The 16,788-nt window shown below is 44.5% G+C and overlaps 2 protein-coding genes and 1 non-coding gene across 3 annotated transcripts; all 3 read right to left on the reverse strand.

Annotated features, from left to right (window-relative positions):
• Positions 1 to 415: 415 nt before the first annotated feature.
• On the reverse strand, positions 416 to 2,055 carry LOC123169124 (uncharacterized). The gene is made up of 3 exons (XM_044586969.1): positions 1,765 to 2,055; positions 1,489 to 1,638; positions 416 to 1,189 (listed from the first exon to the last, which is right to left on the reverse strand). The coding sequence occupies exons 1-3, from the start codon at positions 1,852 to 1,854 to the stop codon at positions 647 to 649; spliced, it is 783 nt and encodes a 260-aa protein (XP_044442904.1). The 5' UTR covers positions 1,855 to 2,055; the 3' UTR covers positions 416 to 646.
• Positions 2,056 to 2,057: 2 nt separating this feature from the next.
• On the reverse strand, positions 2,058 to 3,443 carry LOC123169123 (cyanohydrin beta-glucosyltransferase-like). The gene has a single exon (XM_044586968.1). The coding sequence runs from the start codon at positions 3,430 to 3,432 to the stop codon at positions 2,104 to 2,106; it is 1,329 nt and encodes a 442-aa protein (XP_044442903.1). The 5' UTR covers positions 3,433 to 3,443; the 3' UTR covers positions 2,058 to 2,103.
• A 9,547-nt stretch (positions 3,444 to 12,990) lies between these two features.
• TRNAP-AGG (transfer RNA proline (anticodon AGG)) lies at positions 12,991 to 13,062 on the reverse strand. The gene has a single exon. It is a non-coding gene; the product is annotated as a tRNA-Pro (tRNA).
• Between the last annotated feature and the right edge of the window lie 3,726 nt (positions 13,063 to 16,788).

The following is a 16,788-nucleotide window of genomic DNA, read 5'->3' on the forward strand; positions in this document are numbered from 1 at the left end:
AAGAGGAAGAGGAGGTGGAGGTGCAGCCAAATCCCACCCAACTGAAGCAAGAGGTACGACGATCCGGACGCTTAGCAGGACAGACAACTAAGTGAATCTGAAACTATAAGTTTCAGATTCAGTTTCGTCAGTAGTTGAACTACCTATGTCAGTTTCGTCAATTGAACTACCTATGTCAGTTTCGTCAGTGTCAGTAATCTTCAGTTTTAGCAAGTATTGTGCTATCTATGTAATGCTACCTATGGTGCCTCCTATGTGAACTACCTACCTTTGTTCAGTGTTACCAAGTTTGTGCAATTTGTGAAATGTTACAACAAACTTCTCAGGACCATATTGCAGGTAGGATAAAAAAGACAGATAGAAACTGCAGCAGGCTTAGATAATAAGGTTCTTAACTTAGCATCAGGGCATTAAAGATAACATCATCTTAGAGCATTACAGATCAGGGCCATAACAGCACCCCACACCACAACCAAAATGATCTGAAACCATAGGCAGTTCTTAGGCTTAGGCAGTTCATTAGCTAATATTAGTACTGAGATGCATATTTGCATCAGATGAGATGCATATTTGCATCAGACTCCTTCATTGCTAGGCCAGTTATATATAGAGGCCTCATATTTACTTACCAACCATGCCTAAAAAATCACTCCTCCATGACAACTTGTTTGATCTTGTCCAGCTTTTCCTTGGACCCATGACCAACCTTCAGTAGCTCAGAAATGACATGCTCCAGCTTCTTCTTCTCTTCTTTAAGGAGGTCTCTCTCCACTTGTATCTCCTTCATGGCCTTCCTGGTGTTTTGAATGATATCAGCTTGACTCTGCAGGATGCACCTCTGTTCTTTCTTCAGCTTAAGCTTCTCCATTTGAACCTCAATCTTTGCCTGCTCCTCAAGCTGATGCTTCTTCTCCTTAAGTTCATGGCTTGTGTAATCCATGTCATGGGATTTCTGCCCATCCTGGTAATCAAACAGCTTGGATACATCATCCACAAGCTGACTGTACTGATTGGCAAGAGAATCCAGCTCCTTCTTCAGTTTCTCAACCTCTATCTCATGAGCTTCTTTGTCTTGGACTCTACCAAGGTTCTCCTCATGATACATATCCCACAGCTTGGTTAAACACCTCTGCAGAATTACTGGCCAAGGGGCATCTACCCACTCCAGAACACCACAGTTCACACCATCCTGAAAATGTAGTGAAATATTAATGATAACTAAATCCAGTAAAATTCAGTTACAGAATTCATACATACATATCAATGTTTGTCTGAATGCAATAACAAAGAAATTCAGTTAGACCAATTTTAGATGTTGCCTAGATTCAGTTCCTATCATAGATTTAGCTAACACATGAACACCACACCAGCTTTGTACTTCAGTTTTCAGTAAACAGATACTGAAACAACAAGAATATCAATGTTGTTTGCACTATGTACCACCAAATTAATCTACACATGAAAACCACTAACAATAGTTGCTCTTACCGTAGTAGCACATCCAATGAATCTCCTTCCAGTGTCAGTCCCTTCAAATGCCACAAACCTGCCTGGTCTCTGCCTGTGCAGGATGCACTTACGGTCAGATTCAACCACAAGCCCACTGAAACTTGGATCTATCACCGTGTCAGGAGTTTGCTGCAGTACCAACCCCATATATATCAGCCACAACACCTCACACATAAGAACTACATGGAAGAGCAGAGTGAGCTCAAACCCTAACCCTAACCCTAGCATAGTAGAGAACAGAGTGAGCTCACTTACAAAATACTCCATTTGCATGCTGCTGTACTCATCCATGTACTCGTCATCGTCGGCGTCGGATGTCTCGTTGCTGTTGGGCCAGGAAGGCATCCTCGCGCCGCCGCGTCGCAGTCGCCGGAGGAAATAGAGGAAGAAGAGAGCTCGGGGAGAGGAGTGAGTGACTGATGGTTCGCTCGGTCGGCCGGCCGGTTGGTCGTTTTGACCTAGCCCCTGGCTGGTTCCGACCGAGCCGGGCCACTAACGGCCGCGAGCAGGCGTCCGTTAGCCGTTAGGGCCGCCGTCGGCCTGCCATATAGGCCATCCCTGTCAGTTAAGCGGTTAAAACGGCTAAATGGACGATCAACACGACTTGGTAGTTTTTTGCCACAAAATTTGAAATTTTCGATAGTTATTAGTCACTTTTTTGAAAATGATAGTTCTGTGGGACGAATACCCTGATGTGATAGTTTTTTGTCGAATACTCGGCCAGGCGAGAACCGGCAGGCCGGCCACAACCGCCTCCAGAAGCGAGTTCCATCCACAGTGCGTCACGAACAGGCCCGCCGCCGCGTGCTTCAGCACCGCCGGCTGCGGGCACCACGGCACGACGAGGCCCCCGCCGCGCTCCAGCTCGTCGCGGAACGCCTCCGGGAGCGCCGCCACGTCGTCGCCGTCCACGATGTCGGGTCGCTTCACCCAAAGGAACGGGAAGCCGCACGTCGCCAGGCCCAGCGCGAACTCCCGCGTCTGCTCGGCCGTCATGACGGCAACGCTGCCAAAGTTGACGTAGACCACCGACTTGTCCGGCTTGCCGTCAAGCCATGCCAGGCACCGCGCGTCCTCCTGCCAGATGCTGATGTCCATGGCGTCTAGGCCGTCGTCCGCGGCGGCGGCGGAGGAGGCGATGACCTGGGCCAGTGGCCCGACGGTGTATACGGGCGGCGGGAAGATGGCGGCGAGCGCGTCCACCACGTCCTTCTCGAGCTCGTAGAAGGTGTTGAGGATGATGGCCTTGGAGCCGACGGCGCTCTTCATCTGCCCGATGATCTCGTTCACCAGGGTGTCGTCGGCGTCCGTGGTGCGGCAGAAGGTTGGCATGTCCCTCAGCCGCATGTGCTGCTGCATCCCCGGCACCCAGTCCAGCGGCGTGTCCAAGTATCCGTTGGTCAAGCAGCTCCCATCTTCGAGAGGGATGAGCCCTCGCCTGAGCAGCTCTTTGAACTGCGAGTACCCGACTAGGCCGCACGCAGACGCCGTGAAGAAGAGCGCGTCCGCCACGCCGGCCTCCCTGGCCGCGGTTGCCGCGAACGCCATGGCCGTGTCGGCCACGACGCAGGTGACGGGGGGCTCCCAGGCGGCGAGCTTCCTCAGCAGGTCGCGGAAGGGGCCGGGGCAGTTGCGGCCCACGGCGTCGGCGAGGGCCGCCACTTCGTGCTGCGGCATGGAGAGGGACATGCCGTCCTCGATGACCTCGACGCGGAAGCGGGCCGCGGCGGTGGACGGCGGGCGGACGGCGGCCTCGCCCTTGGCGCGGAGGAGGCGGCGGTAGTTGAACTGGGTGTGGACGAAGGTGAGGTGGGCGCCGCGGGCGTAGAGGAGACGCGCCAGCTGCATCAGCGGGGCGACGTGCCCCTGCGCCGGGAACGGCACCATCACCACATGCCACCGTCGAGACCCCTCGCCGTCCATCCTGCCTGCGCTTTGTGGAGTGGAATGAAAGTGGAACTCTAGGACAGCGAGCTGCTATTTGTAGTACAACCAACTAGGAGTAGCATTCATTGTGGCTCGCGCAAATGTCGTGGGCATCATTTTTGTTGCCATAGCTTTTAATTTTGCGACGAATATTGATACCACCTCATCCGTTCCTAAATATAGGTCTTTTTAGACTAGAATCACTAGGCACGGAGTAAAATGAGTGAATCCACACTCTAAAATACGTCTATATAAATCCGTATGTACTCTTATTGAAATCTCTAGAAAGACATATAGTATTTAGGAACCGAGGGAGTACGATCAATTACTCCTAAAGTTGTACTAAATCAAAATACACTTATTTTGAGACGGAGGGCGTACCATTTTCGGAATAAGTAGCCTGATTTTTAAAATTGGGTAAGTCAATTTTTTTACCCTTGATTTTTTTTTGTAAAGATTTCTGTTTTTTTTTCATGTTGTTTCATGGCTTTTGAGGCTGATTTTTGACTTGTCCCAAGTAAGTCAATTTTTTCTTAGGCTAGATTTTTGACTTGCCCTACTCTGGGGTAGTTTTTTTTTTCTTAGCCTGGATTTTTGAATTGTCCTTGTTTGGGGCAAATCAATTTTTCTATTGGACCTCAATTTTTTCGTGACACTTATTTTAGGATAGTGGGAATAATCTTTTAGTCGGGTTTTCTTTTTTTTTCATGGGTATTTTTGGCATAGGTATTTCTTGCATCACTATAGCTATATGTAAGTCACCTAAAAATGATTTTGAGTTAGTCAATTTTTTTGGCCGCTGATTTCTGCCTAAAGATCTGTGTTTTTTTTTCATGTTCTATTATGTGAGTTGTTTTGGGCTGGGTATTTTCGACTGACCACATATTGGGTCAGTCAATTCTTTAACGGGTTGAAACTATAACTGTGCAACCCAACCCTCCCCTCTCTCCCTTTGTTCTTTTATGTTTTTATTTTTTTGGGGCCAGTCTAGCATTACACTTTCTTGAAAGTTGTGTTGTTGAAGTTGAAAATAAGTTATGTCGTTGCACTTGCCCATGGGCACGGTGTGATCTCCTATCGATGTGGCCGCGTGGGAGGTTAGTGATAGCGCATCTCTGGCCAGTGCGCATAAAAGATCGAGCGTTTGTTGTAAACAGCTAGAGAAACCAAAATATTGTTTAGCATCTAGTGAGGCAAACTGTAATCACACACGCTTGTGGAGGACAAGGTTTTTTTTTATGGCGACATAGAAATGTAACAACTACAATCAGCTATAGAGACATATTAAGATGATAATAGGACATGGACAAACATACCACATAAAATATAAAGCTGATAGAATAACCAGTTGTTAATTATAGAATGGAATCGACCTTGTTAGAAATACATAAATTCGTATTTTTGCATCGTCCATGTTTTTCTATCACTGCGGTGCCCATACCACCAGGCTTAATTTATTTCCTTTTTATGGTATATATGTTTTTCAGATCAAGGTATTGTTTGCTACAGTTGATCCCGTGGCAGCGATGCTTGTCTACATTTTTGTTTTTGATGTTGCTTTTCGGTAATATTTTTTTGACCTGCCTTTTCTGCAAGAATTGATCTCTAATTTCATCTTCTTCTTTTTATTGACAAACTAATTTAATCTTGTTTTTTTTCTAACATAATTTCATCTTGTTTTTTTTTAAACGAGAGGGGTTTCCCCCCGCCTCAACTTTTTATTAAAAAAGCCGAGGCCACAGTGGTTCAGACTACGACGGTTCAAAGGACACGGCTTGTAGTTTAAAGTTAACTACAACATCCCTACTTATTACAACCGCCACAGGGCAGCAAAAGACCACGCCCAGTTCATAAGCTACAACATAAGAAACTCCCTACACTACAGCTTCAAGAGGATGTAGAAGAAGGCTCTCGCCACGCGATCCTAAGCAATTCTCCTCGCCGATTTCATCTTGTTTGGTAGCAGAAAAAATATAGTTTCCTTTTTTTCAGAGGGGTAAAAAATGTAGGTTCCTGCTTTTCTTTTGAGCAATGTGTAGTTTCCTGCTGAAGCCCGGCTAAAAAATGGCTTGGTGTGGCTCACATCTACTTGACGATATGCAATGCTAGAAAATACTGGACGAAGGCATGTTTATTCGTTAAAGGAGAACAAAACTACTAGAATAACATAGGCCAAGGCCCAGTTCTCCAGCTCCATCGCTCGAAACGGTTCGGCGTCTTCTTCATGGGGAAGAAAAGCTTCTATTTACTGCTCCAATGGCGCCTCTGGTCGTCTGGCTGTTGGAATATGGGTCGTCGCCCATATCCAAGGTGGGGGCCCCTCGGATTTGGGAGCCCAGGGCGACTAGTTTTTTACATTTGGTTTTCATTTTGTTTCATCTTAAAAGGTAATACGAATGCCGCTAATTCATTGTTCCTTATAAAACTTAATTGTATTGATTTTGTTTGAGTTATTATTTTATTTTATTTCATATTTAAGTTAAATACCAATGCAACTATTTCTCCTCTTTAGGAAACTTGTTTACGAAATTTTCACTATTATATGTTTGTTCTTGCACATTCGAAAGAGTGCAAATTGTGTCATTGTTTGTTTTAATATATTTTTTCATTTTTTCCTTTTAAACGGTCCTACCAATGCCACTAATTCATTATTTCTTACAAAACTTTATTTTTTAATTTTGTTTAAGTTTAAATCTTATTTCCTTTCTTACTTAAGGGTAATACCAATGCCACTAATTCATTCTTCCTTGGAAACTTCTCCTTTGCAAATTTTCACTACTATATGATTATTCTTGCATGTTATAGAAAAACACAATTTTTAAGTGAACTGTGTGCAAATTTTTTCATTATTTGTTTATATTATGGTTCATTTATTTTTATTTTGAAAGAATAGTACCAAATTTCACTAGTTCATTCTTTATTAAAAAGCTTAATAATTTTGATTTTATTTAGTTTTTAATTTCATTTTATTTCTTCTTAAAGCCACTAATTAATTCTTCTTAGGAAAACTGCATTATTTTGATTTTGTTTTAGTTTTCTAATATTTCCTTTCTTCTTTAATGGTAATACCAATTTGAATAATTCATTCTTCCTTACAAAACCTCATAATTTTTATTTTATTAGTTCTTATTGCATTTTTCTTTCTTCTTAAATGATAAGGGCATCTCCAACGCTGCCCTCAAACCGCACGCCTGCATCTGGATCATGTTGTCTAGACGTATTTTTTCATCCAACGCGATCCTGTATCGGCTGCCGACTGGCCTGGATGTCCTTTTTCCCACAGACCTGAAAAAAAACCGGGTGGGGGGGGGGGGGGGTTGCGGGCATTTAGACCGCTGAAAGCCCACACTGAAACCCCTCTCCCATGCTCGCACCATTTCCCACCCGAGGCCACATGCCCGCATTCATGCCGAGCCGCATTGATGGCGAACCAGAGCAAACGTGAACTCTCAGTGGCGCCAGCATTGAAGCGGGTCGCTAGCCTAGGGTGCTACCCACGCCGTGTCTCATGTGTTTGCACCTGTTCAATGCCGGAGAGACGTTTACTGGACTAGATGGGATGGATTTCTAACACGCTTGTTCACCGCATGTCCGTCCATCTTCCTCCCTTAACGAGGCTCGCCAGTCGAGGAACAAACTCATCTGATGCACATCTTCCTCCTGTGCACCACATCCGCCATGACCGTGAGCGGGAACGTTCTATGGGAGACCCTCTCGACAAAGCAAAAGCATGCGGTGCTAACCCTAGTTGCCGCTTGGCAGAGCCGCCGGCCCAGGTGGATCGAGGTCGGCATGCCGGCCAGCTCCGTTGAGGTCTCTGACGATGACCCCACGATGGAGACGTGCTCCAACGACGACTCACCACTAGAGCCCATGTCGATGCATGCTGGCATGATCGTGGAGTAGACGCAAGCACAATTTTATCACCGCCATGGCGGAGGAGCAGCCTTGGCTTGAGCATCGGTACAACATGTTCCTCCTCAGGCAGCACCGACTGCAGGAGGGCCAAATCTACGGCAAGCGCGCGAGCAAGGATGCCGCGGTGGCCATGGCTGAGGCAAAATCCAACTTCGTGGCCGAGCAGCGGGCGCTCTACATCGCGGCACCGACGGCGTAGGCGATCGAATACGAGAACGCTGCCAGATGTCTATCCTACGTGTAGCCACTGAACTATCGGGCGCGCATGTGGCAGTCGGACAGTGCCCGCCCGTCCATGTTCTACTCTTCCTCATTGGCAACCGCACCTTCACTTCGCGGGCCTTATCACCATTACTCGTGAAGACGAAAATGGAGGACATGGTTGCGAGACTAGAACGACAAGGACTTGGATGACGGGCGCCGTCACAGGCTGGGTTTAGGTCTGGTGCCATTTTTTGTCCGGTTACTTAGATCTGGTTTGAAATGTATACAGATAGCTTTGCACTGCCCCCTCCCTGCCCCCTTCGGGGGTTTGCGGACGGATGCGGTGTCTGATTTGCGGGTCAACGTTGGAGATGTCCTAATACCAAAGTCACTATTCATTCTTCCTTATAAAACTTCAGTATTTAGATTTTGTTATAGTTTTATTTCATTTTGTTTCTTCTATAATGGTAATACAAAAGCCACTAATTCATCCCTTTTTACGAAAATCTCTTTTCCGTAAAAACTGCACTATTATATGATTACTATCTAATTGCCCATGCATCGCAACGGGCATACATATTTCTTTATTATTTTATTTAATCTCTTTTTCATCTTCTTTCTTCTTTAAGGGCAATAACAATGCCACTAATTCTTTCTTCCTTATAATACTTTATTTTTGTATTTTATTTTCATTTTTACTTCATTTTATTTACTCTTTAAGGATAATATCAATGCCACTAATTCATTCTTCCTTATAAAACTTCATAATTCTGATATTTTTAGATTTTATTTTATTTTATTTTTCTTTAAGGGTAATAATTACGCCACTATTTCATTCCTTATAATTTTTTTTGTCCTTCGAAAAATATTTGTAATTTAAAAAAAACATGATGTTTTTGAAAAAACAATTTGTGTTTTCATATAATTTTCAATTTGGAAAAAATAATCAAGTTGTTTTTGAATATTTGCGTTTGCTTATTTTTTTTTCAAAAATGATCATGTTTTCCAAATTGTTTAGTATTTCAAAGTTTGACTGCATTTTCATAAAATTGAAAAAATGTTTGAATTTTCTAACAATACAGAAAATTAATATTTTTTCAGGTTTTAGATTGTTGTTTAAATTTTGAACAAGTTTAAGCTTTTGGATTGATAAAATTGCCTTTTCTATTTTGTTAAAAAATATCATAAAATACTCGCTATATTATTGTGCCCTTTTGCAGAAATATTTGTTATTTTTAGAAATGAGCACAATATTTTAGAAAAATACTCGCTATATTATTGGTTTGCTACACTGTAGGCCGGCCCATTCTACCATATTTTTTCTGCTAAAACCTGCAAGAAAGTATGGGCACAACATGATTCGAACCGGCGCGCTCCTCATTAAATACCTTTTCATACTTTCATTGCTTTTACATGTCCGTGCCCCAAACTGTTTTCCTGGTATGTTGGTTGTTATATGGTTTTTTCATTCTTTTTCGTGCCCCAAATAGATGAACTTTTTTAAAATACGTCAATCCTTTTCCAAATTCATGAGATTTGTTTCAAAATTTCTTGAATTTTTTTCCCAAATTCATGAACTTTTTTCAAAATTGGTGAACTTTTTTTTCAAGTTTGTGAACTTTTTTTCCAAAACCGATGAACTTTTTTTTTGCAAATTCACTGAACTTTTTTTGCACTATTGATGAACTATTTTGAAACTTGATGAACATTTTTCCAAATTTAATGAACATTTTTCTGAAAATCCATGAACCTTTTTTAAAAATCAATGATCATTTTGAAATTTTTGAACATTTTTATTAAAATTGATTAACTTTTTCAAATATGTGAACCTGTTTCAATATCCGGTGAACTTTTTTCTAACCCGTGAATTTTTTTTATGGAAATCGATGAAGTTTTTAAAAATCCGTGAGCCATTTTCAAAATATCGTGAACTTTTTTTATCAAAATCAATTAACAATTTTCAAATCCATGATTTGTTTTCAAAATCTATTGAACTTTTTCAAATTCATGATTTTTTCTCGAAATTGATGAAATATTTTTTATTTCTATGAATATTCTTTGAAAATCCGTGAATTGTTTTTCAAAATCGAAGAACTTTTAAACGTAATGCGGATTCTTTTTCAAATTTACGTTTTCTTAAAAAAAAAGGTTTGTACTGGGACTAAAACAATGATCATATGCACTATTTTTTGCACGCGCACCATGAGGTTTTCCACTGTCAATCTTCTCAGTGGCTACCATGTAGAGCTCAGAGATGTGTCTGACCAGAGCTTTGGACATCAGCGTCGCCCAAATGCTGTTGTTTTGGGCCAAGAAGGAACCCTTGAGATGTTTTCTCTTGTCTGTCAACTCAGATCCTTTGCCCTCTGTCATACCTCTCTGCAGAACAATTCGCAGGAATGGAAGCTTGAGAAGGTCATACAGCTGCCTCGGCAGTATCATAACTATTCCATTTCCACAGTGGGTGCAGCTGAGGGATTCTTGTTCTTCCGAGGCACTCTAAAAGGTAATCTTGTTGAGGATGTCAACGTGGATTGCTACTCAATGGAGGTTAAGACATATGGAATTACCAAACTCTGTACAAAGACGGAGAAGTACTTCAACCGAACATGTACCCTCCCATACTTTAGCTTCCCACCGCTGTTATCGGAACCAACTATCTGATCTCAACTAGTAAGCTATTATCTTTTGCTTCATATCTAAGGAGAGAAAATGACTTTTGTGCTTGCATCTTCATATGGTACTTCTTTGGTCATACTTAGTTTTTACACATCATTCATTGAACTGAACGAGGATGTTCAAAATAGGAATGTTGCACAACCTGTAAGCTGATGTTTGAGTACTCTTTATTTACCGTGTTCTGTTTTCAAGAGCATAGAGTTCACATGTTATGGTCTGGTACTTCTGTTTATCTTGCTTCACTGGAATAAGATGACTCTAGGGTTCTTGGGAAGCACAAATAACCAGCTTTGCGCCTTCATTCTTAAACTATATTGTACTCTGCAATTTAGCAGATAGGAAAGATTCCCATTGCATCAACTGCGCACTTGCTTCACATTTCTACTCCCATGGTTATCTAGAAAGTTAATTATTGTTCTATAGGGCTTGACTGCCTTCTCAAACTAGCTAGGACAGATAGTCAATTCAAGGTTTGATTCTGCATGCATGTTTAACTCCCATGTGTGTGATTGAGAATGTTGACTGAAAAGAAAGATTACACACTAGTTTGGAAAGCTAGTTTTATTTCTCCATATTTTACAAAATGGCCTTCGCCCTTGCATCTTTATGTAGTACTCCCTCCGTCCCAAATTACTTGTTGCTCAAATAATTTGGGACATAGATACATCCATTTTAGCAACAAGTAATTTGGGACGGAGGGAGTACATCATTAGTCATACTTAGCACTTACTAAACATCATTCATTCAGTTGAACAAAGATGTTCAAAAGAAGAATGTTGCATAACCTGTAAGTCGGTGTTTGAAGCCCGGGGTCTTCTATTTGTGAGCACTCCGTATTTACCATGCTGTGTTTCCACGAACAGATCGGATTCACCTGTTATGGTCTGCCCATTTTTGTGTATATTGCTTCCAAACTGCAATAAGCTGGCTCTGGGATTTTGTGTATATGGTCTGCCGATTTACAAACGAGCAGCTTGTGCGCCTTTGTTCTTAAGCTATGTTGTACTCCGCAGTTTAGCACATGCATCCTTCCTAAGAAATTGGGATATAAGGAAGTTTCCCATTGCATCAACTGCATTTTTCTGACTAAACAAATGTCTGCAGATCCGAGCTCGCTTGCTAGTCGTTTTGGTCTTGCTTGAGCTATATACACCTGGAGTTGGATGGTGGGTGTTGAAGACTGTGGTGATGTACTTTGATATGTCTGTATTAAGCGCAGTATGTGTATGGAAGCAGGATATGCCGTCTGCAAGTTGAGTTTGACCAACACTGACGTTTAAGACTCCAGTTTATATCATGTACTGATGTTTGTGTTGGAAGACGTAATCTCTTTCAGTCTATGTCCTTAATTAGTCTAGATAGTTATCAGTAACCGAGGGAACTTAGCTTTTATTTGCATGAGTGGAGTGGATGAGTTAGTTAATTTCTTTTATTAAGATGCTTGTGGTGAGTTCATCTCCAACTCCTGCCAAATTCTGGATGAGTTGTCATGATTGAGTTTATTGCGCACTGAGCGTGTGCAAATGATGACTGGCACTCAAAAAAGTGAGCCCTCTGCCAGCTTCAGGTTTCTGTAACAGGAGAGCATCATGTCCTCTATCAGTATGCACATAAATTCCGGGAAACTTCAGGTTTCCAGAAAACTTCTTTTCGGCGAAACATTCATACCAACCTGCAAAAGTCCGAAATCTAATGTGCACAGAGGGTTTAGAGGAATTAGTCCCAAGATATACAAGTAGCTGTCTAGACATGCATGCTACACCACAAAAATCTATTGAAATTTATGAAACAGCACAAGGCACACATTCGCCAAAATCATAATGTTGTAGCATTCATTCCTTTCCGAACAAGAGAGGCATGGTAATGAGCATGATAAATCTTTTTTTCTTCTTCCGGTTCCAGGTGTGTTGTTGTAGTATATGAAATCTTCATGTTCGCTTAAATGTCGATATGTTGCAGAGGGACCATTGTTTTTTCCGGTGATCACTGGCATTAAAATACAGTCCCCCAAATGATTAATGAGTAACTTTTTCCAAGTCAACAAATAAGTAAATACACACCCTGCTGTGGTTCATCTAAACTGTCCTATGGTAAATCCCTTCCTTCTTGTATCGATTGCTTTTCGTCGGAATATTAATTGGCTACTGACTAGTTATATATGTTGGTGCACAGGCAACGGCATTGGTGGTGGGCATGGTGAAGGCGAAGCATTGGACGATATATAAGATGGTCTTTTCCTGATGGGATGTACTCCCTCTGTTCCTAAATATAAGTTTTTTTAGAGATTCCAATATGAACTACATACGGAGCAAAATGAGTGAATCTAAACTCTAAACTACGTCTACATACATCCGTATGTAGTCCATATTGAAATCTCTATAAAGACTTACATTTAGGAACGGAGAGAGTACTTACGTTGTCGGTTGCTATGCCCTGGTGACTGAAAAGACCAGTGGAATAAGATTATTTTCTCCTGAAGAGCCTTGATGCTATCCTTGGATATTAATTTATGCCGGTTCACTATTTCAGATTGCCAAACTGCAGTGATTTTCCTTGATGATTGTTATTCATTTCTTCTCATGCAAGTATTTACTACTCCCTCCTTTCAATAATGTAAAACGTTTTTTGATACTACACTAGTGTCAGGAAACATCCTATATTATGGGACGGAGGGAGTAGCTCTTACTGTGATTGGTAACTATGATAAGGCATACTACTGTACGTAAAAGTGATAAAATAAAGAGAAAAAAGGTTGGGGCATTCCGAGAATTGAACTCGGGACCTCTCGCACCCTAAGCAAGAATCATACCACTAGACCAAATGCCCTTGGATGTTTAACTTTTCAGAAAGTCTATAATTATATCATAATTACTATGCTTACACCAGCTAGTAAGAACTTACGTCAGCTGTATCTTTGTAGATTCCGTTTAGGAAGTCTTCTTGCATGGGATTCATGTCCTTACTTCCCACCATTGGAGGATCTATATATATCTTCTTGCACCAACTCCATGTCCTGATTGTCCGTCGACGGAGGTTCTGTCCCAAGGATTGGTTCTTCCTATCTCGCAAAAAAAAAGAAGGATTGGTTCTTCCTCTGTGTCTCCATCGGCAATGCAACAGCTAATGAACGAGCAATACTTTATTAAAATGGCTGATATATAGGTAGGGATCCAGAAAATTTCTAAACTATAAATCTAAAGGGTTGCATATTTACGAACACTACACGACCGAGCGACCCGTTCCCTCGCGTCGCCCTCTCGAGGGCGACTCGGGGGCGACCAACCCCGTCCGCCTCCTCCCCTTCTCGATGCCTGTCCTCGCCGTCGCCAGAGACGGGCGCCGGGTCCCCCGCGCGGCCGCCGATGAGGGTGGCGGCGAGGCCCTCGGCCACGACGCCGCTCGGGCTCGGGCCTACGGTTTGAGGCGGCGGCCTCTGCTGGTGAGGGCGGCGTCGGCCTGGCAGCGGGCGGCGCTCGCCGGAGTTGAGGGCCGCGTCTACTCGGCCGCACGGGCGGCGAGTTGGCGGTGGACGCGAGCGCCGCGTGGAGGGATCCCCTGCTGCTCTCCTTCGCCAGATCTGAAGACGGCGCCCCCGTGCTGCTGCTTCCTCCTCGTCAGTCCGCCCGAATCCGGTGGCGGACTGCGCGGATGTGGGGTTGGGAGCTCTGAATCGGAGTAATTTCTTGGTCGGCTGCGGCGGCACGACGCCGGCGGCGCTCCAGGCGTTGTTTCCTTCTTGAAGGCGGCTTCGAGATCCAGCTCCCTCCCCCTCGTCCTCCCCCTGCACCCGGGTGAAAACCCACAACTTTGGTTGGGCGGCGGCGGTGCCCGGCCCCGTCACCTTCTTGAAGGCGCCGCTTTGGGTCCGCGGGGAGGTGGGACAGCTGCAGCGCGTTCTTGGCGTTCCTGATGGCGGCGGTTCTCTCTTTAGTGGTGTCGCTTCGCCATGGCGGTCGGCTGGTCCGGCTCTCGTGGTGATTGTGGTGCTCAACTCTTCGCCGTGTCTTCCTGGGGTGCTCCCGTCCCGTTCAGAGAGGCTGGAGGTCGAGCGGCTTCATCTTGCACGGAGCTTCGGTGGAGATGTCAAGTCATGCCTGACCGACAGGTGCTACGCTTTGTCATGCCTGGTCGGCAGGTGCTACGCACGACAGATCTTTCAAAGACTTCAAGCTGTGTCGGCTGGTGGTACTTGGCAGCATGGTGCTGAGGTGTATCAGTGGCGACCGCGACGTGCTCAGCTGTTTGCGCGCAGGGAGGAGGTGCCGTTGGGCGCCGTGGTGGCGTCGACGATAGCTGGACCGAGCAAGGTTGATGCATCAGTACAGTTCTGAAGATGGAGCGGTGGCAGTTGGCGGCGGCGGCCTCTGAGTGCACGCCGGACCGGTGAGACCCATGCCTGGCAGGCGTCCTGGATGGGACCTCAGGTCTTAGATGTTAGGTTTGTCTGCGATATCTGTTTGGTATTAGGCCCAGGCTATCTGCGCCCCTTCATCAACTGAATATAGTTGCTTAGACGACGGTTTTAGTCTTATTGTTGTATTACTTTGTGAGGTCTTATGAGAATAATTAATAAAGTGACCATATGCATCGCCCAGATGCAGAGGCTGGGGTCATCCTCCTTTTCTAAAAAAAATAAAAAAAATCTGCACCATAAACAAATCAGACCAGGTTCCCCGTCGGTCTCTGGCATGGCTTCTTCCACTGGTGGTTCATGCAGCTGTGTAGGGTCTCCCTCTCTTGCTACCATATCCTTCAGTGCAGAGTTTGCATCTCTGAAACAAGGAAGCACAATGTCAGTGAAGAAGTTCCAGAAAGAACAAGCAGGTGGATTGACATGGTGGAAGGAATGGAAAACAAAATATACACCTAGCTGTGAAGGTATACTTATGATGTCCCTGCCATGGAGCACATTCCCAACTTTCTAACCTTGCGCACAAACTGCTCGAAGGAGTAAATAAGGGATCGAGGTACTCCACCTGACAGCGAGACACAAGCTCAACATTAGGAGGCCGAAAGCCCAAAATTGGCCGGCGTAAGGTGTAAGCACATGCGTACAGTGAGCAATAGCAGGTCCTAATCTTTGCTCATATTTAGAATTTTGATGCCACATATGCAGCAAATTTATTAGAACTGAATAAATCCAGGGACGCATATTTTTCCTTCCATTTTATCAAAATAGTATTTGATTTTGACAAAAGAGCTCGATCGTATATCATGTCCACTTACAGTCGCGCGACCAGTGGCCCGGGCAGCCGCACTTGGAGCAGCCCGTCGGCGCCGGCGCCGGCGCCGACATGGGAGCTCGAGGTGGGCGGTCCCGGAAGATAGGTTAGTTTGGCGGGAACGACGGGGTGGGTTGGCGCCATCTCCGTTTCAGGGCTCAAATGGGCATGCATTCGTGGGCCAACTGATGGGCCGCGCGACCGCGACTATTCATCACCCTCGCGCGAGCGCGATGACGATGAGCCGCCTCCGCCGCTCGCCGGCGCCCCCGATGGACGACGACGACCTCCTCGGGGAGATCCTGCTCCGCCCTCCCGCGCGCCTCGCTCGTCTACAAGCGCTGGCGCTGCCTGGTCCTCCAACCCGCGTTCCTCCGCCGCTTCCGCGCCCACCACCGGAGGCCTCCTGTCCTCGGCTTCTTCTCCACCTGGATGCATACGCCCACAACGATACCGTTTTCGCGGTTATGCCGACTGAAGATGGTGGCCTTGGCTTAATCGTCGTGTCGGGCTTCCACGCCCAACTATGGAATGGAACGCCGGTGGTCGTCGGGATGATGCGACATGGGCTCTTGGGAGGACCGTTGAACTGGACAAGCTCCTGCCACTAGGAGCAGCAGGCAAGAGGAAGCTGCTAGCTCTAGTGGGGTTCGACGAGGAAAACAATGTGACGCTTGTAAGGACATCTTGTGGCATCTTCATGGCCCATCTCCAGTCAACGACGTTCAAGAGACTCTGCAACAGTGGCAGTGCCAGGGATATCCTGATCTATAATGCATTCCCAAGTTTCTATGCTGCAGGTAATAGCATGCCTTTATGTGATCTTCACCTTCCAGCATAACAAATGGCCGTTTGATGTATTCAATAATTGCTTGACGAAATGATTGCCATAATGCCTGAGTTGTGATTAATATTTAATAAATGTTGTTTAAGTTGTTTCTTTTGCTGCCGCATGAATTCTGTAAGAACAGCAAAACTCAAGGGTGGGCCATGTGCATAAGTTTGTGTCACGGAAGTTTTCTTATGTGGATAGATGCACTATGATCCCTTTCAACATCAGATTTGGTAAGAATTGCACCAACTCGCAAATTCTGGGCTTCCAGAACAGTTTTGAACCGGCGATCATTTTTTTTAATTTGGGAAGAATTTATGAAATTTCAGAACATTTTTTGGTTTTTTGAGTTCATGAATACTTTTCAAATCTGTGAAGATTTTCTGAAATTTCGGAATTTCTTTTTCAAACATCCCTGATCATTCTTTCAATATTGTGAACATTTTCTAAAAAGTGACGAGCATTTTTTGAAACTGTTAACATCTTTTTAAATCGGCA

Source organism: Triticum aestivum, chromosome 7D (assembly GCF_018294505.1).
Source record: "Triticum aestivum cultivar Chinese Spring chromosome 7D, IWGSC CS RefSeq v2.1, whole genome shotgun sequence".
In the NCBI taxonomy this organism is placed as follows: domain Eukaryota; kingdom Viridiplantae; phylum Streptophyta; class Magnoliopsida; order Poales; family Poaceae; genus Triticum; species Triticum aestivum.